The sequence below is a fragment of the Phoxinus phoxinus genome, assembly GCF_949152265.1.
Source record: "Phoxinus phoxinus genome assembly, chromosome: 1".
NCBI classification, from domain to species: domain Eukaryota; kingdom Metazoa; phylum Chordata; class Actinopteri; order Cypriniformes; family Leuciscidae; genus Phoxinus; species Phoxinus phoxinus.
The window spans coordinates 18,929,634-18,951,357 of NC_136876.1; the positions used below are offsets into that span (position 1 = coordinate 18,929,634).

At 41.3% G+C, this 21,724-nt stretch overlaps 1 protein-coding gene across 2 annotated transcripts in view; it reads left to right on the forward strand.

Annotated features, from left to right (window-relative positions):
* olfm2a (olfactomedin 2a) overlaps positions 1-21,724 on the forward strand; it is an 80,593-nt gene that overhangs the window by 36,920 nt on the left and 21,949 nt on the right. Inside the window, exon 1 of one of the 2 annotated variants that reach the window (XM_079608287.1) lies at positions 8,693-9,431. The exons of the other annotated variant lie outside the window; for it this stretch is intronic. Coding sequence (XP_079464413.1) covers positions 9,288-9,431 — 144 coding nt within the window. The 5' untranslated portion in view covers positions 8,693-9,287. Of the gene's footprint in view, positions 1-8,692; positions 9,432-21,724 lie in introns of those variants that run through there. 2 annotated transcript variants of the gene reach the window in all.

Consider the following 21,724-nt stretch of genomic DNA (forward strand, 5'->3'; position numbering starts at 1 on the left):
GTGAACGGCCCCTTGGCGAGCTCCCTCCAGTCAGGCCACGAGCTACTGGCAGCTCGCGAGCGCCGTGTTGGAGACCCCTGCTCTACAGCTCCGCTTTGTAGGCTACGACTACTTTTTTGCTACTTTGTAATGACTTTCTGCGGCCAGCGTTTCCAGACGGGAGAAGGAGAACGTCTCGGTTACGGATGTAACCCTCGTTCCCTGAGTAGGGAACGGAGACGTTACGTCGAATGACGGCGAATGGGAACTAATGTTGCCACTGGCAAGCTCGGGTCTGCTGTTGTGTGCCCGTGCGCCGCGCATGCAGGTGGAAAAAAGTCGCGAGTAATTTACGTCACATGATCGGCTTTTTTGATCGGCGCTTTTGGGGTTCGCCGATCAAGCAATTTTTAGCCAATATCGGCCGATCATGATCGGCGGCCGATCAATCGGAGCATCACTACTTGCTGCTTTACTTTTAAATACTTAGGTTCTGTGTTTGCTGTAAGCAATCTTGCACCACGGTATAAGAAACCCTCCATGTTAACTAATGTATCACATGATCGATTACTATTTAAATGAACACTATGTAATCTGATTTATGTGTGCTATGTCGTATACATGCATTCTCTCGACATGGATTTGCAAGCCGTCGTCTTAACTGTGATTCAACATTATGGATGAAACAATGGGAGGACAACCACTGGCAAACTTTGCACGTCATGAGGTGGATGTTGGCTTTAATGATGATGACTCGCATGACAACTTACTAGAAACATTTTCCTCTGCATTGCTCGAAGCAATCCCCTCAAGCAAGTTATCATTCTGGTAACTTGAGAACGACATTCACAAATATGTCCAATTTATTCCGATTGACGTGGTTACAAGTTTACATTTTTTTTGGACTGCTAATAATCTGATTATAAGGGTCCATGTAAGCGCAGCTCCTGAAAATAACATTTTGAGCCCCATTAGCAACAAATCCCAGGCTAATGCAGCACAAGTGCTTAGTTTGACCGATTAACTGAAAAAAAATGAGCATAGGCATTGAATAAAAACCCCACTGGGTCATTTTATATATCCAGAATCTTATTAGTACAGGTGTCACAGGTTGCGTATTAGTAATAGCTTGCCAGTGCTTTGTCCTTAGTCTAATGGTTCATAACACAGTTTGAATACAGAGGACATATGGTGTTTGGTTTGTGACAAGCATTCGGTAAGATCTCAGTTCCCTTATCACAAAGGCGTACAGTATGTCAGTGCAAAAAAATTTAAATAATGTGACATGAATGTGTACAAGTTTGTTAGCTTGGAACATTCTGTCATCCCTAAATATATAAATCCTATAAATCTATGAATCCTATAAATACAAAATCTTCCAGGTCTACAGACATTTGTTATGACATCTGCTTCCAATATTACAATGCTTGTGATCAAGTAAATTCACTTCACCAACAATGCCATAGAAATATGCGCTTGTTTCTCTGGTGCATAATATCTATATAAGGGGATCCACTTACTATGTGGCAGATCTGGCTTATTCAGGCACAAATGGACCCCAAAGAATGGTTCGAAAAGCTTGCAGCCAGGTGGGAATATAACAATATTACACCAATTGTTATTTTTAAAGACACTCAGTGGTTTTCCCCCAGGTTTTGAGTTGGACTACCAAAAGTACCAATATGTTGACAGTACAATACAATCCCACCATGTTTCAGTGAGCTATACCTAGCAAGCCTAAACATACAGTGAAATCAACTCTCAACCATTTACAGGTTAAGGGTTTACCTCCATTTTAAAACATAGCTCAATTTATTTAAAAAGAATAAGACCAGCTCAAATGGGGAGTAGATTTCATTCAGCTTCAAATTGAAAAGCCAATTATTCTCAAAGACAGCGTCAAGGCCAAAGCCAGAAGCGCGGCAGACAGGCATTTAGGCGACACACATAACCGTGTGGGGTAACCTCAATTAACAGGCCTTCTCGTGGCCTCGGCTTCCTCTCACTCAGGCTTAAGACACCCAATTTTCTGTCAGTAATTAGTCAAATTACAAGAGCGGAGGGGATTTTTTTTCAGTTCCCACCACAGAACGAATGTTTGATTAGTTCAGAGCAGCGGAAAGGGTCAGCGTGTCGAGTCAGTATTCACGGGGAATGTTATTCACAGAATTAATCTCCGTGGCTGTGGGTGTAATTGGGTCATCGAGGCGCGGAAAATGCGAACGGTGATCATTGTAATCGGTTGTGAGATGAATGTGTATGGCATCATTAACTCAATAGGGAGGCAAAGCAGTCTTATTCTCACCTAGAGAGAAAGTGAAGCATTCGGCTACCATGCCACTGCTCCGGTGTACAGAACTCTTTGTCTCTGTGTCCATTGACACATCGTGGCATAAAGAGGGACCGGTCATAAATAGAGCAGGCCAGGATACTATTGCTGTGGCTTTGTGTCTCCGTGTCCCCTCACAACTGCAGTGTTGAGCCGTATTGGCAAAGGATGTGAGAAGAGGAGACTGCTGGACTTTGTTTACAGTTGTGTTCTGTCCAAACCGCTGTGTGCATGTGTGAGCTGGTGCTTGCATGTACTGTATGTGACGTCGGGGAAAAAAACATCTTAGATGAATAATAGTGCTGTTTTTATACTCCTTAAAGGTAAAATCATTTCTCTGCCTCTCATGGCAACAAGGGAAATTGCAAAAATAACGACTGGCTATATTCGGAACAGCATGCTACCATATTATTTTGCCGTGTATACAATATGCGTAATGTGCAAACCATGCTAATCTTCTGTATGCATATATACTTAGCTGACCTACTGCATTTGCAGTCTCCCACAGAGCACACTGCGGGGAATGTTGTATCCCACAATGCAGTGCACTCAACTTGACCATGCGTTTTCAGTAGACAAATGAACCAGAATTAAAGGAGTACTTCACTTTAAAATGAAAATCACCCCATGATTTACTCACTCTCAAGCCATCCTAGGTGTATATGACTACAATCGGAGTTATATTAATAAACACCCTGATACTACACTACATCCATGAAAAAAGTACATCCATCCATCATAAAAGTGCTCCACTTTTTGTGTCCAGTTTGTGTAAATTCAAGTAAAATTCTACTTAAATACAAGATACAAAAATGTATGCACCTCTTTGGAATTGGAATTGATGGAAATAACATCACAACATTTATTTCCATCAAGAGGTGCATCAAATTTTGGCCAAGATCTTGTATTGTCAATGCAAGAGTCCAGCACTCTGTATAGTCTCCTCCGGCACATGCCAAAGACTTTCAGTGAATTTAAGATCTGGACTCAAGAGGTGCCGATTCATGTGTGAAAATGATTCTTCAAGCTTCCTCCCAACCATTCTTTCACACTTTGATCCTGATGAATCATTGTCATCCTGGAATATGGCCATGATGTGTCTTCCTTATACATGGTCGTTTAAGAAAAGCTACACACTCCATCAATTAGAGTTAGAAGAACTGATGCCAAACATATACCATGTTAGAAACACAATAATCACTTCAATAATGACCCAGACTCTCACGCATTTAAATCCAAACGGTAACCTCTTTTGACCAGGCAGTGTATAACAAATACAGTTAAAGTATAAAAAAAAGAAAAAAGTTGAAACTGAAATACTTATAGTTGACACTGTACATTAACCTACAATAGCAGAAACTATATTAACTTAAAAAAAAATGACACACTTCAACTTTAAGCTTATACTCTCACCCATCACTCATGAAAGGAAATTACACACTTGCATCCCTACAGCATGAGCTCTCAAAACCTCTTCTGTAACCAAAGTGCTTCATCTCGCAGAACATCCTGTTCCCTGCTGAGCACCAGCTCAATAATACTGCCATTTTAGACATTTATCATGGGGAAGGTAACGTTGGCATAACACAGGGAGACACGTTTAACCAGCCAGTGGCCTCAGTCATCCCTCATTCAGCACTGTCACTGTCTGTTTGTAGCACATGGATAAATGTGTAACAGGCCTACATCACAGCACTAATATTTCTCAGAACACATAATGGGAGTTGATGTGTTCAGGGTGCTGTGACGCTGCAGGATCCAGCGCTGGCGGTGGCGGGCTGCATTATTTAGCGGGATTTGGGCAGGAGTTAAGTGCTGGCAGAAGGGAAAGTGAGATGGACGTTGCATGTCGAGCGTCCACGGTATAGCGGGATCTGCTGTAAAATCCCACATGAACGAAGCGTTTACAATCCGTACTGATCTGTATGCGACAGCTGCGGTACAAACCTGAGCTGCATGTAGATGCATTGCAATTGTGCGAAGTGAAATCTACTGTGATCAGGGTTCAATTCATCAACAAATCTAAATTCTCTCACCCTAATTTTGTTCCAAACCTGTATGACGTCCTTTCTTCCATGAAACAGATAGCACCCATTTTTAAAGAGTAATTTTCTATATAATGGAACTGAATGTGGACTATGTCAAGCAAGCACCGTACAACAACTTCTTCTGAAAACATCAAATAACCTCCTAGAAGGAAGATTGTTATACAGGTTTTAATGATATGAGAGTAAATGATGACCGAATATTCAATTTTGGGTGAACTATCCCTTTAGAACGAGTTCAGGGCTGGCTTGTTGATGTAGAAAACAATGCTTTGTGAAGTTTGTTGCCTGCAAAACTGAGAGTGGTGAATATTTGATGTGTTGTGGGTTGAATTCTGTGTGCATGTGCAGGTGTAGGAAAACGCTTACAAGACAGGGACTATGGTCTTGGACACGCCGAGCAGACACATTTATTATGGCACAGGTTCTTGAATAGTAAATCCGTGTCCTTGGAGAGGTTCTGAGGCCGTTTGGGAAACTCTAGATCTTTACTGCCACCTGCAGACCGCCAGAAGCGCTGCACTCTGCAGTTGAAGTTCATTTAAATTGTGTGAACTGATTAAAAATGCCCTTTAAACCAGAAGCCCTGAAGGCAAGCACCACGGTCAGACTTTAAATGGATGTTTAGCATTGAGTGCTCGATAAACACGCCATCCTGAGTCTGAACGGGTTTGTGTGTATATGTGTGCTGTGTGTGACTGCCTGTGTTGTTGTGCAAATGCATTCCGAAGACGTGTGTGTGTGTGTGTGAATATGAGTAAGATCATTAATGAGGATGTGAGCGCCGTGGACAGAAATAGCAGACTGAGAGGCCTGCGGGGCAAGAAGGGAAGAAACTCAACAGAAGCTTATGACTGCAGCACAAAATACACAACCATGCAGATCTTGGGATTGACAACTGCATTGTTAAATTAACCCTCAAATTGTTCTGTGCATACAACAGCAAACAGGAGCGGATTGAAGAATATTTGTATATAAATCAATTGGTCGGTGTTTAACTGGTTAGCATAGCCCTGCTAGTACATTTCCTTATTTAAACACCTAACCTCAGTTTCACAGACGAGGCTTAAGCTAGTCGCAGACTAGGCCTTGTCCACACTAATACTTTTTCGTTTGAAAATGCATATTTTTCTCTCCATTTTGGCCTTCCGTCCACTCTGAAACAGCGTTTTTATGAACGTTTTTTTTTTTTAAATGCTCTCCAAAAAGTGGATAAATTTGAAAACCCCGTTTTCACGTTGTAGTGTGGACTGTGAAAACAGATATAGGTATTTAAAAACGATGACGCATCTTTAGTCATGTGACGCATATTGTACGACCTGGACGCATCAGTAAATGGTGAGATATTTTGCTAAATAAAATGATCCAGCCAGAAGAATTGCACGATAACTTTATTACCGGTATATATTTTCCCGTCTGTATCATCTCTGATAGCTTTTGTGAGGGTTTAGCATGCGCAGCAAGGTGAATTTAGCATTTTCCGACGTTTTAGTGTGGATGAGAAACTTTTGTAAAACGCATGAAAACGCTAGTGTGGACGAAAACGTTTTTAAACGAAAACGCCGTTTTCCAATGTATCCGGATTTATGTAGACAAAGCCTAAAATGCATGTTTGAGCTGATTTAACTGAAAGCAACTTGCACTGACATATCTTAAAATTTGTCCGTGCCATGTGTCTCCCAGTAATGTTTTTTTCTAAGGCACGTTTATAAAAGCTACTTCAATGTATATATAGCTTGAATTTCATTATAATAGTAGATGTATTGACTGATTCTGGTTTAGAAGAATTATTAAGACTTTGTATTGTCTTTGAGGTTTAATTACTATTTTAAAATACTGGCCATTTCGAGACACTAAATGCTTTTGTCCTCACAAATCTGTCAAAAACATTCTGATTTCATTTTTGGACAGTTCAGGGCTTTTTTTTATTATTGTTGTTGTTTGTTTTATTCCCCCGTCCACCACATAAATATTTACCAGTTATGACTAGTTGTCATCAGCACATACCTAACTATTTCACATTTGGCTTGTAACTGCAACACAGTTAAAGAATGTAGTTGTCTAACTTTCCATTTAGACTCATGTTTCAAAAAGAACGGAAATTTCACCATTTCGTGACCGTAACCCTTGTTGAGTCTTCCTTTGATCTCATTTAGGCAAAGTCATGATCCTGATTGCTCTGAACAAAAGCATTTTGTCTCCTTGCCATGGGGCTTCTCTACTAGAGATGGGGCCTTACCTGTTGAAGTGGCAATCTGTTGAACTACAGCATCCTCTAGTGGACATCGGCACAGATACAAACTACTTTATAATGTAAAACCTCATTATCACAAATGGTCTCATAAAATGTATTCGTTACTGAGAAGGACCATTTTGTGTTTACTTTAATGATTAGAAGAATCAGAAGGTCGTTTGTCCTCTTTCCAAAAATCAATTCTCACTCTGATACATTTTTATGAGGCTATCAAGCTGAGGCCCAGAGTAATATTCTGTGGCAATGGAGAATACAGCAAGTGCTAAGTACATCTGACAGTATTTGGATAGCTACTCAATTTATTTCCATTTCTAAATAGCCTCAGATGAACTGTCAGCATCTCAGTGTTTTCACTGTGGTGAAAACCTTCAGTTTGTGAGGTTAGCGTATTCAAGTGGGTGAAAATGATCCGTCCTACTTAAAAAACCTACAGAGAGAAGCATTGTTTTTGGGGTCATTTAAATGAAACGGTGTTGCTTGCTCTCTCTTTGCGTGATTGCAAAGCTTGTGAAAGCTGTGGGTGAGGTGTTAGATTTATGTCATAACAGTTGCAGATCAATTTTACCGATTTTTACATTGATGCATTTGGCAGATGCTTTTATCCAAAGAAACGTTCTGTTCTTTCCGGCTGTATATTTTATCAGTATGGGTTTCCTGTGACAATCATACCCAATGACCTTGGCATTGCTAACATGCTCTTCCAGCTCCCAATTTATATACTAATATGTTAAGTGTCTCAAATTGTTGTACCTTTGCCATCCCCATTAACCCACCCTTAAGCCTACAGTAACCAAACCTGTCCCTAACCTTATCCATGTCCCACTTCAGAAGATAGAAAGTCATATAGGAATGGAAAAACACTGCAAGTAAATGATGACATCATTTTCACCTTTTTAAAAAAAAAATGTATAAAATGGATTGTTGCTAAGGCAAAACATAACTGTAACTTAATTTAAACTGAATCATCTCAGTCTCTCTAAATGGTGGTTTGCCATTGAAAATCCATTTTAGTGTGATTTATTTCACTGAGAAATCAGGTCATGCTGTTCAGTGTAACCTTTGGATTTCTATTGATGTGACACAAAAGCAAACAAAACAGATAGCTCTGGAAGCCTAGCATCCAACAGGCTGTGACTAGTTATAATTGTATATTCCACAGAGGGCGTAAGATACGTACATTTGTATCTAAGTTATGCTGCATTACACCTGATCAGGCAAACCTTAAAGTGGCGGTGTGTAATTACTGTGCTAAACAGAATTGCAAAACTTGTGACTGTTTTCAGTCAGGTACGCCAAATACTTCCATCTGCAAGGTAGTCCCACTCCAAACTCATGGCACAGAGGTGCTCAAAAAAGTATTTACTGGTAAACACTAAAAACACACACAATAGCGTATCTTTAATGGGCTATGTCACTGTAGATGCAGTACTCATACACAAACACATGATGGCAGTGTTGAGCTAGTTCAACTCAGGAAAATGTACAGATGCATCAGGTGAGTTGAGACCACACACAGTCTCAGGCAGCTGTCACTTTTCATTGGTTGTCGTTATACTTCTGCAATTCAAAAGTCACTCTCAACATGTCTGAGAAAAAACACCTGAGGTACACTAGTGAGGATAAAACAAGCCATTTGTTTGTTTTTTGTAAGTAACAACCGAGACTCTGTGCATACTTAGTAGGCATACTACTTAAGGCTTGAATGACACAGTTCTCCAACAGGCCATCGCTCAAGGTTAAACAGCCGCCACGCGGCTCATCTGTTTAATTATGTGACTTATGTGGCTTTAAGCTTTAGGCTGGGGATGATGGGAGCGAGAGAGAGTGAAAGTGGCCTGCATGGCTGGGCTGCTGATGGACTGCAGTCAGCTCTGGTTAGTGCCGAGCACCAGAGCCATACCCGTCCGCATTCAGATTTCCCATTACTCTTTGATTAAGGGAGTGTCAGCTGCACACGTGATGGATGAGCTGTCAGGGGAAAGCCGCCGACTGGAACGCCTCGTCCTCTTCCTCATTAAACACTCCGGGAGTAAAGCTCCTCTTCTTCACACACATATAAACAATGCACTCATGGCGAGAGATCCTAATTTAGCTCGAGCTGTGAGCCGCCTCTGTGCAGTTGTGAGGGAAGACAAACCCTTCAAACGGTGACGGCTTCAAACAGCTGATTGTTGCGCAAAGATCTGGGGCTGCGCAACTCCCCTGCCTCTCTGATTTTTTTGCGCTCACAAAAGAGAGGGATCAAGAGGCGCAGAGGAGCCAGAGAGGAGGAAGACAGAGGGATGGATGTGAAACAAGGCTGGAGAGAGGCAGGGGAGGGGAGGGAAGAGAAAGAGAGAGGTAGATGCAGCCAATGCGCAGCGCGGCATCTTGAATGAGCGCGAGGAGAGAGAGAGAGAGCGAGAGAGAGAAGAAGGCAGGGAGGGAGAGGGAGTGTGAATCAGGCACTGGCAGTCGCTCTCCAGCTGAAGAATAACGCATGTTGTGCATCGCTGTGATGCTGTCGGATCTGAGCAGCTGGTGCGTGTGAGCTGGTTTTGAGACTCGTGTACACGTCCCTTGGCTGGAGGAAGAGGGAGGAGGACGCATCAGGTTCGTGTCTGCACTCGCGCTGCATCTGGACCCCGGCTCCAGGGAGCGTGGGGGGCACTAGGGCCAGGCGGCCGGCCGGGGGGACGACATGAGCGTTCCGCTCCTGAAGATTGGCGCGGTGCTCAGCACCATGGCCATGGTCACCAATTGGATGTCCCAGACACTGCCCTCGCTGGTGGGGCTTAACGGAACCACCATCTCCCGCGCAGGCACCTCGGAAAGGATCGTCAGTGTGCGTAACCCTCCGCTTTTCTACTCTTGTCCTGTCTGTTTATCTCTTTATGTGTCTGTTTGCTCATCCGAATAAGCCAAAGAGTCAGGACCTTCGTGTTAAAGAGCAGTTACACTCCTCTGTGGTTACGATCCTCAAGAGATTTGCCAGACAGGCTTTTAGAGGGATTTTCAGGGTGAGAGGCAGGTAAATTGAATGCGTGTCTGGCTTTGGGGGTTGGTTACAGAGGAATTGATGGCTGCTGTGGATGAGTGATTCTCAGTGGGAGATGATAGACGAGGAAGTTATACCCGGCGAGATTCATGACTCCTGCGAGGATATCCTCACTTGGCAGGGAGAGAAGAGTTAAGTGCCTCATGACTGATGTTCAGGTCAAATTAGGAAAGGGAGGCAGGATTGTTTCTGTGAGGCAGCGGCTCGTCTGCCGGAGCTGATGGTTCTGAGACATGAGGCTAGACTTTTGTAGCTTCTGAGCCAACTTTTTTCTTCTGAAGAGGCACAATTCTCTTTTTCCCACCCCCTCGCTCCCTGTTTTTTAATCAAATCCACTGTACTTCTTTGTGAGAACTGTGCACTTTGTCTCTGTCCATAACTGAATTAAGTGCCTTGTGTGAGAGAGGACGGGCCTTTGGCAGCATCAAGGCTGCCACATTTAAAGTAAAAACACAGAAAGAGAAGATAAAAATCTAAGTAAGACTCTAGAGCTAAGCACCTTGTTATATCCTAAGGTTGTTAAGTTACGCTTACTTAACAACCTTAGGATATAACAAGGTGCTTCTGAAATATTTTCAAGCCTTTTTCAAGGCTGAAATTTAAACCTTCACAATTCTGTCAGTGTGTGAGTAATTATCTTGCATCTGTGAGTTTGCCAAACTTATGCATGCTTATGTGTTTTCTAAATGTTGGGTATTGAAAAATGGGACCAGGTGCGAGTAGGTGGATTGAGAGTGAGATGTGATCCCCCGTTTTCTGGATCATTAAAGTTGAGAGACTGCCTGGGGTATCTGTGTAGTATCTGAGCATCTGCCCCTCAATAAAAGCTCTACTCGGCACAGCTTATGGCCATGGATGACACTCCATCTGGATGAGAGAGGAGACGCTGTAGGGGTCGTTTGGGTCGGTCAGAATGCCTACGCTGATTTCCATGGAGTCTGCAGAAACTGTCTATCACAGCTTTGTCTAACACATTCACACTCGCTTTGGATAACTGTGACTACTTATCACAAGCTAAAAGCTGCTTTCCTACAGAGATGTTTACCATGTACAGAGCTCTACAGTCAACACCAACTCTGCTTTATATCAAGTCTGATTACTCATCCAGTCATGTGCTCATGTCTGCCCAATGGTCTTGCTATAAGACAGGTCATAGATACAGTATAGTCACTTGGTATGTGGGTAAATGAGAGCCTATCAGGATTAGGTGAGGTTCAGAATTGAAGAACTGGCTCCCTTTCAACTCATGAGTATAAATTTAAGGATACATTTAAATGACAACGATGTGCTAAAAACAAAACAAAAATCCTTTGAGTTTTTCGCATACAGACGACAACACTGTCAAAACGATCCCCATTCACACGGATCCGCGAAAACGAATGCCAAGTCGGAGTTGGCAATGTCCACTACAAGCCTATAGACTGAACACGTAATACGCAAACACATGACGTCACCATTTTCACAAATTAGCATTTTTGTAGTTTACACAATGACGATAACGGTATGGTTTTCAAAAAAACTTGCACTTTGAAATTAAAAGGCCAAAACGCATAGAAAATGTTCCATATTTAGTTGAAAACATTGTCATGTAAAAGGTTCTTTAATTGAACTAGAATGACAGGAAGAGGAATTTACTGAACTGCAATTCTGGTAAATGAAGTGTTCTCTGGTAAAATAATCTATTGTTCTACCTTTAAACTTATTTTTTTGTTTGACTTTTTTCAAAACTTTCCAGCTCAATTTAAGTCAATGTTTGCTGGGTATGAATTTCTTGGAATTTCCTTTCCTTTTTCCTTTCTTATATTGAAATTTGAATTGCAAGTCTGCATCTTGTTTGCTACTGAAATTTGAATCGAATTTGAAACTGAATTGGGATTTAAAAGGCGTTCTCTATTCAATCCTGAAAATCTGAAGCTCAGGTTGGATGCAAGCTCCAAAAATGTGATAACGCCTATATCAAGTAATACTGGAAACTATTGGAAAATGAGCCAAAATTATTCAGAACATTTATTTATTTAGCTAAAGTGGCACCCATTGAAGCTTCCCTATCGGTAGTCATCATTACCCAAAACACATTAGCATTCGTTAACTCCCACGTATCTCATTTCAAGCAATCACTTTAAAACATTGCCTCACTTCACCTCAAGGAAAAACCAAGGGGAAATTAGCATACGTAAAAACAATCTTTCCCCCAAAGCAAAGGCCTTCATTTTTAGATTTGAGGCATTAGACAGATGTTACTCTCATGCCGGGGACTAATTTATTCTCTGTGATAAGTGTGAACCCATCCAAAGCGATCTGGCTTTGCAAAGACTCAAAATCTAATCTCAAAAGCAGCTTGCTCTCAGTCAGGAAGAGAGATGCATCCCTCTGTTCTTGAGATGAGGTGATGATCATGCGAAATGAGCTGCAGAATGGAGGTGTGGTCTGTGAAGCAGAGTGACTGATGGACTCGTAGCAGGCCGCAGGGATATCCTTGCTTCTCTTCAAAGCAACCTGTCTTCCCTTCTGCCATGATCATCTGGACCTGCATGGCTGTCCAGTCCACCATTATGTCACAGTAACATGTTAAGTACGGCGTACTCCATCAGCTCTGAGCAACAATCACACTCCGCTTCACTTGTTCTTTTGCCCTTCTCAGTTCAACTGCTTATTCATGTGAACTTGTCACGTGTAAAGATCAACACTACACTTAAAGGTGGAGTGTGTCATTTTTGTGCTACTCGTAATACCAAAAAAAAATTTAAACGCTTTTTCCAAACATCCGAACTGCCAACCCTGATCCTATCCCATTATTCAAACAGGTAGACTCACCCCAAACTCACTCCATATGCAGCTGATATGATAAGACAATCAAAAATTTAAAGCACAACAGAGTCACAAGTTCTACTAATGACTTGCTTACAGTTTACCTAAGAGAAAGTATTTTAAAATTCAAAAAATTGAAGGGAATGATATTCTGGATGAATTCCAATCTGGATTTAGAGCTGGTCACAGCACAGAGACCACAGTTGCGATTGATTTACTGATAGCGGTTGATTCTGGGCTGGCGGTTGTCTTAATGAAGTTGGATCCCAGTTGGATTCAACACAGTTGATCATTCGATTCTCTCTGAGAACGTCTGGTGAGGTAGGCATTTGTGCGGCAGCTCTAAAATGGTTTTGTTCATATCTAGGATAGAACATTCTCTGTTCATTTTGCAAACACTTTATTCCCTTAAAATATGGTATTCCTCAAGGATCTATTCTGGGTCCTATGCTGTTTTTATTGTATATGTGCCCGCTGAGATCCATCTGTCATCGCTGTGACATGTCTTATCATATATATGCAGATGGCACAGTTATATTCACGTCTTAAAGCTGGAAATGATCTGTCTTTTGAAGTACATGTTGGCCTGTCTGAATGGGGTCAAAGTCTGGCTGTCTAATAATTTTCTTCAGGTTAATGAAAGAAAATCTGAGATAGTAATATTTAAAAATGCTTTTTAAATGTGCTCCTGTATATAAATAAATAAAAATGTAAAATTTGAAAGTTAAGGAGAAAAAGTATTTCTGATAGTGACAATAGATGTCAGGAAGTTTATTGTTATGTACTGTAGGTAAGGAAACAACCTTTACATGCACAGTAAAGTGCAAAGCTGCATAAGAGCAATTGTACAGGATTGTCTCAGTACCGCAATGAAGGATGGGTAACTATTTTTTTGCATGTGCATGTGTGGGCGAATGTGTGTAATGAATATCGCTGGTTCAAGGGTGAGTCTAACACTGTCTCCTCGATTATGAAAAATAAATGAGATGCGAGTGAGAAGCCGTAGGACAATCTGCAACAAACGTGTAATGAACACAAACACTTAACAAAGCCACATGCCCATGTGACTGATATCAGCCGCCGTTTCTTGTTTTCATGGGACCAAAATAATAAAAGAACGTCATGGAGACCGACATGCATAAATGAGCAACAGATACAACGCTCTACTAAACTCTACTGACTCTGTGGGAATTGGAAACATGGAGCATTGGAATTATTTTTTTGGAGCGGCTGTCTGTTATGAAAGCACCAAAACACAGCTCTGCTCAGCTGCTGCTGCCCACCAGGGATCTCTAAATGAGAACGTGAGGTTGAGGCACATTGGCTACACACACCCACAGATGACAATGTTGAGATTTACAGCCTCAGAAAACACATCCAATCAGACTCACCTTAGTCTGTCCACATGTCGCTGATTACCCTCTTTACCCCCTGCTGGTAGAGTCTGTTACTACGCCATCTGACTGTGAAAAGCATGTTTCTCCATCCGCGGTCATTAAAAATTAACCATGCATTTTTTCTTCATTATTTAAAAAAAATATTTTTTTACAGGCATATATGCATATAGTCAATGTTTTCCCAGTCGACAGTTAGGATTTTGAACGCTCTTTAAAGCATAAAATGGAGCTTAAACTGTTTTTTTCCTAGTTTATATTTTTCCAGGCTGCTGCCTTTGAGTCACAGCTCAGGATAGCTGCTAGTGAATGTTTTGGGGCTATGTGTGTTGTTGTGGTGCATTAGCCAATCAGTGCAGTCATGACACAATTTTGCTGGAGCCTCAGAGTGATTATTTACATGGTTTTTACAGTTCAGTTGATTGGCTTAAAAAGATCCGTGATCCCATAAGATGGCAGCTCAGGAACTACCATTCAGATGAATGGGAATGCTAGCTCTCCGTGTAATATAAGCCTCATAGTTCCACCCCAGAAACGTGCTGTTCAACACTCTGATGTCTTTGACGACAAGCTGAAAGATTGGGAGAAACCTTCACATGAATATTAATATATTAAGAAACTGGTGAAGCAAGATCTCGTCAGTCCCTTGAATGGCACCTTTGCAGATCTGAAGAAGTAGGAGAGGAAGCACTTCAAACTTCTCTGTCAGATTATCAATACCATGCTCAAAATTGCTTGCTGAATCCTTTATTTTCCGAGTCAAAAGCAGGGCACTCTTTAAGAATGCCTGAAGGAAATTGAGCATCTAAATGCTCTCAGGGGACAAACAGAATAATATCTCGTTCCCCAGTTTTATCCTGCTCTAGTTTTGTGTCTTAGAGTTTGTGAGGGAACATTGGTAACCGTGTGCATGCAGGACATGCATGTTCATTTGCATCAGATTCTGTGCTTTACAAGGATGCTTGATCTTTAAAGCTGTTCATGAGTGTCATGGACGTATGTTTTGATAGAAGCAGCACTCAGAGCCATGGCACATCTCACATCCATGTTTAGAGTAGAGACTTTGGGTCAAATATTGTCAATTTTGGGCTTCTGGGTGATATAATCACAAAGCTGAGTGCAACGCCTTATGTTGATGAAAAAGAGAGAGCGAGAATTAGAAAAAATAAGGGTCGTGAGCACGAAAACACACCAAAGGACATCTAAGGAGAAAAATAAGACAATTTTCTCTCTCCTTGTTACCGAGGAAACTCAGGTTCACATAGCACCAATAAAGGTCTTTCTGTTGAAAACAACTGGTCATAACACACGCTTCTTATGAAATCTGTAATGGACTTCCTGTCGCTTCCATGAAATAGACCTTACAGATTTACAATCTCATTTATGTCCAGACTTTAAAATGCCAAACTCAGAGATCAGTCTAATGAAAACCGCCTTAAGTTCAATTCCACAGACACCATGGGGGCCAAGCGTGCCACTGTAATTGGTTAATCCTTTCCGTAGTGTGTTAATGGCGGCCTCAAAGTAAAGGCTAACTGGTGAGCACAAGCAGAAGTGGCGACACCGAGTGAGAGGAAACCCAGAGAGAGGAGTTGACCCTAACTTCCTGCTCTCAGCGCCTATTGATCACCTTCCGTTTTCTCAATAGGACGTTGATACCTGGGTAGCTGGGAGTGTGTGGGATGTGTGTGATGGTTTCCAACCAAGCCAGGACTTAAGATCAGACTGCGGGATCGAGGCTTGTAAAGGTCGAGCGGTGCGGGAAAGCTTGTGGGGCTCACGGTGAGGTAATGGAGCTGGTGTCAGGCTTTGGCAGCGGTTCGGCTGAGTAAGAAACTGCCACTCTGAGTCTGAAATTAGACCTCGGCATCTTCCCCCTCAGCAGCTCTCTGCTTTCTCTCGCTGCTGTCACTCTTTCTCTCTCTGTTTTCCCTTCCGCTCACACAAACAGTTGCTGCGGGATCTCGTTATCTATTGCCCTCACATCAGGTTATATCCTTCTTTGGTCTGTTGCTCAGGATCTCTTGGTGAAGTGATCACTGTGCTCTTTTCTATGCCTTGACATTTTTGTGTGTGTGTGTGTGTGTGTGTGTGTGTGTGTGTGTGTGTGTGTGTGTGTGTGTGTGTGTGTGTGACCAGAAGTGACCGAACCTGACAACATCTCAAAAAACCTCATCAACTGTCCTCATTTGTAAATTTGGCATAAAAATCGAGTAATTAAAAAAATAGGGAAGGGTGTGTGTGTGTGTGTGTGTGTGTGTGTGTGTGTGTGTGTGTGTGTGTGTGTGTGTGTGTGTGTGTGTGTGTGTGTGTGTGTGTGTGTGTGTGTGTGTGTGTGTGTGTGTGTGCGTGTGCCAAATACACTATTCAGCAATGACATCATCTCTATTGAGTGAAATGTGCCAATTTGATTTCTGATCTCCCATCAGGTGAGAAAGTAACCAAAACTCATAAGATACGTGATGATCATTTTTTTTATGTTGTGCTTATGTTTATGTTGATTGTGAAATGTTTTCATTACTGATGCCATTGTAGCAATGCTCTAATGCTGCCTGCTGAGTCAGGGATTCATTATTACGACATCACACTTTCAAGTCGGGAAAAAACATGGAAGTAGCCTAAACCAAAACTTCAGAAATATATTGTGAACAATAAACCCAACTAGCTGGATTAAAAATTATGAAAATCACGTCTTAATACAAGGTATCAAAATATGATATTTATATATAAATAAATAAATAAATATATGAATTATGAATATTATAGATCAGTGTCTCTGCAATGTTTCAAACCGATACGTCCCTTTTGAACCTCACAACTCAGCGACTCGTGCATCATTTCGAATTCTGAGTTTCTCCACTTGTAAATACAACTTTGCTCGGTCATTCATGTGCACAAAAATTGTAATTATGAAATTTCAGGCTCCATTTCAAAAGCAAACAGTTGCTGTCAGCCATGATTAATTGGAAAGCATCCAATAGGGGTGTAAGTAGGTGCGTCATTATCAGCTCCTTAGTTCAGTATTCAGGGCACTGATCAGGGAGTCGGACATTTTAAGGGCTGTCTCAATCGCAAAATCCTTCCAGTGCACTGAAACATTCATTCCCTAAAATGTCCCACAATGCTTTGTGAAAACCAGGGTTCAGACAGCAGGTAAATGTAGCCTAAATTCGATTTTTGTTGTTGTTGCTCAAATCTGTTTTTCTCATGAGAGTGTGAACCACATGGAATCTGATCTTTTACAATACCGATTTGTGCCACTTCCATATTTGCAATGCGACCTCAGTCTGAACAGCCATTTCGGAATTCCTACGACTTTGACGTCACTCAGCAACATTCGTCACAATTCTGCGCTCATGCTACTTTAATGTCCTCCGTGTTTACTTATGTATGACAACATGCTGCGTGACGTCTTTTAATCCTTATTTTGCGCATGAGGGTCAGTCCAGGACCATCTATTCGTACTGGAATTTGATATTGCATTTACTATACATTTACATTTCTGCATTTGGTTCCTGCTTTTATCCAAAGCGACTTACATTGCATTTCAAGGTACACATTTTACATTCTTATCAGTTCTTGCCAACATTTTGCAACAAAAAAGTGAACAGCAATACAAAAAAATCGTATCTGAACAAAGAATCAGAATTGAGCATTAAGGCTCACAGTGTGAACTATGCTCCCTTAACGGAAATTCTGAAGCATAGAACATAAATCACACAAACCAACTCAATACATATCATGACACGTAGAGAAAAAAAGAAAACGGATATTTAATTTTATTTCATACATTCATTTAGATTTCATTTACAGCTGATATGTTGAAGGGTTATGTTACAATAAAGTATAATGAACTTAAAATAGCATTGCAAAAAATACAGTCAGTTACGATCAGTTTTGCTGTTGTCCATAAATACCAGTAGTGGTGTTGTACAAAGAGGACGTTGTCATGTCACCAGAAATAGTCATCAGTAGCTATGTTTTTATCCACCTATTTTTATGTGCCTATTTTGGGATATTGCAAAAAAAAAAAAAAAAAACGCTGAATGGAAATGCTGAGCTGCTCTATCTACAGTATACAATCCCACACGAAATCTGAGGTCCGGTGATAAGACACTTCTCTCTGTCCCCAGATCGTGATTAAAGCATAGAGGAGATAGAGCCTTTGCCATTGCCGGCCCTAGGCTGTGGAACAGTCTTCCGGCGTATATATCAGATCGGCACAGTCCTTAACTGTTTTTAAATCGTCTCTTAAAAACCTTTTTTTTTTTTTTCTTGGCTTTCAATTCACTGTGAGTTTCTGTCATTAATGTGTGGTTTGCCCTGTGTTTCTTCGTTTTTTTGTTGTTCAACACTTTGGTCAGCTGTGTTTGCTGTTTTTAAATGTTCTATTTAAATAAAACAAACTTGAAATGCAAGATGCGCATAAATTCTAAAAATGTGCATAAAAAATGTTGCGCTTTCTCAATTCATTCGGATACCTTTTTTAACCGAAAAGAAAGCATGTGCATAAACTATAAGGATGCACATTTACCAAATAAATTCCTCAATGCCCCTCAGTCATGCTCCCAAAGTCATGTTGACGCAATGGGACGGCATAACTGGACCAACCAGCGGACCAATTTTGTTGCAAAGCATCTGAAATGCTGTTTTTGGTCGTTCTGAAAAGCCTAAAAAAAGTCTGTCGTCAAAGTGGTTTGGTATAATTACCTCCCAGAACTGTCTTACATGACTGTGTTCCCGAACAGCAGGCATCCGTCTCCGATAAGATAACATAATCGTGTTTATTGCATTTCGGTGCAAGTAATTTATTATATACAAAAACTATAATATACAGTGGCTTCTCCTACTGCAACAACTTCCATTTTTCTTATATATATATTTACACATACACACACACACACACACACACACACACACACACACACACACACACACACACACACAGACATATATATATACATATATATATATATATATATATATATATATATATATATATATATATGGAAACGGTGCTTTATTGGCAAATGTTTTATGCGATATTCCCATTTAGCGCACAAGTTAAATTTGCACCTTTGGATAGAAACAGCAAGTGTCCCAATGTGAGGGTCCTTACCAGTGCCTGAATTCATGTACACAATATACTTATTCACTACCTTGGAAGCTAGGGAGCTGATTGAGATGCACCCAGTGAGTCATGCGATTCAAAATGGCCGCCCCCTTGAAGCGACCCGCTCAACGTAGAATAAAATGGCTTTTATTAGGCTTCAGACATGACTGGCATCTTCATCTCTTATAAGAGTACATGATTTTAAACATTCTTTTCAAAACTATTATTAATATCTTTGTGTAAAAATAAAAAATAAATAAATGACTGAGCCCATCTTTAACCACCCCCCAGCGTTTTTGATCATTTTCACAAATAATTTATGTCCCCCAGAATATTTTGTTGTATGAATATCTGACATTCAATAGCCTATATCAAAAGAAAGAATAGACCCTCTGCTTTTAAACAAAACAATTATAATTTGAATGAAAAATATTATATTTAAAAAAGCAACATTTTGAGAAAAACGCTGAGAAAAATCACGTTTTTGTTATAGACTACATCTAGATCGGATTCAGAACGATGACCAAAACATAGATGGAGTAGTTTGAGTCCATTAACACCTCCAATGCTTGCACAGTCCAATAGCTCGTCCTGGGCCGACATTTCATTTATTAATATTAAGCTGTTTTGATTCATATGTTGGTTGTTTCTACATGTTCTTCATATGTGTTTTGATCAGGAGATTTAGTACTCTTTCAGAAGATGTGCCACAGCACCCCCTACCGCATACCACCTAAAACACGGATTCCCGGAAAATTCTGTGTTTGTCGGGGAAAGAGTTTAATCTACAGTTATGTGTAGATGGATTTTGGAGCATTGTGATTTCACTGCAGACAGGGTTACCCTGCTCAATGCGACAGACATTGAAACCAAATGAAATGTCCTGCTCTTCACCATGATCACAGCAAGTTAGAACAACAACTAAAATAAACATAGAAGACGCACCATTCATTGCTCTCTGCTTCATCGTGTCGCACCTGGTTAAGATACAGTATTAGAAACGAATGATCAGCAACTTCACTGATAATTAATTCACTCGTGTGTCGTCTTAAATGCCGGCAAATAGACTGCGCACTACAGACGGAGTAATTTGATCGTTTGCCGAGTGTTAAATGCAAATGAGAGGTAAAAAAAACAGAAGCATGCAGATACACTCACCCTGACGTTCACGGATGGCAGCTCAACCGTTTCTAATTAAACCGTTGCTCATTACATCTGACCTGTTTGTTCATAAATAACTGGCCTATTCCTTAACATGCACCCACATACAGATGCTGGATGGGATGGGGTCGTCAGACTAAGGGCGAGATGCTTCACACATCTGTAAGTGATATGGATATGTGTGTGTGTGTGTGTGTGTGTGTGTGTGTGCGCCCCCCCGTACTCTACTCTGCCATTAGCCGTAGATGAGAGGAAATTACAGCAGAATGAATTGGTGGGTGGTAATGAGTCCAGGGGTGATTCTAATCAGTTCTTAAATTAAAACTCAACATTTATGCAACATTAATGAACAGAAAGCATATTTATGCGGCTTATATATTCCACCCGTCGGATGGGCACACGTGCCATGCTGATGTTTAGCATGTGAGGTGCATGTACCGCGCTGATGATTGATGCGACAGTTTTATCCTCTTGAGGGACTGCGGGTGGCAGATTGGCGTATAGATTGAGTCGGAGCTCGACGCTAACCGTATCTGACGTGCTCAGACACTAAGCCGCAGGTCCGTCGGGATGGGAATGAGAATGATGATGGAATGTTAGGGTGGTAATACAGTGGGCTGGGAATCGAAGACTCAAGCAATAGCGCTTTCTTTCAGGACGCTCGGGCAGGTCTCGTGTCGGCTATGAGCGGTCACAGAGCGTAGTGTCAGCGCACGCCGTCTCGGAGTAAGACCTGTCCGTGCTGATCTCGCAGACACGGTTGGATTTCTGCATCAGCTCACCTGGGAAAATTCCAGCCTGGATGGCAGAGCAGTTTCAGCAAGTGTTTGATGACAGTGACACGAAGCACAGAAAGTCACTGCTAATGGAAGCGAGGACCCTGCTAGATTTGACAGCTGCTGAAAGCCAGACTGGACAGGAAAATAGCACTATGCCCAGAGAGACATTTATAACAGTTTATAACAATTGCTCATAATATAATAAATGTGGCATTCTTATGCAAATCAACAAGCAAGAGGTTAGATGAACAGAAGGAATGAGGCAAATGACTGAGCTAAGACCAACCGTGTCGAATCTGAGTGTGAATCTGAACCACAAGGAACTGTCTCATGCCTTCAGGCTTTGCAGGCACCTTCACTGGAATGAGATAGGAGATTTTATATGTGTCCTAATCTACTGGGTGAAGAAAAATCAGTTTGGTGTATTTTTAGACCTATAGGGCCTATTTTGCACCCAGCGCAATTGACTTTGTACACCGACGCATGTATCATTCCTATTTTGCACCCGCGCACAGCGGACTTTTCCCGCCACAGACGCACGTCGGTAAATTAGGGAATTAACATGCGCTCGCGGGGGCGGTTCAGCGAAAAGAGGAGGCGTGTTCCGCCACAAAAGTTCTCTGGTGCTATTTTGCAGTTTTAGAAAGCAATTCCGCCACTGACCAGGAACAACCCAGTCTAAAGACAGTGGCGCGTTGCGCGTTAGTCATATGGTATTTTAAGAGCGCGTGCTTGGCCATAATGTAGCGTGTAAACCCGCATACACTTTGATTCTCTAATTTAAACAGACGCAGCAGTTTTCATTTTTGCAAATCATACATTATT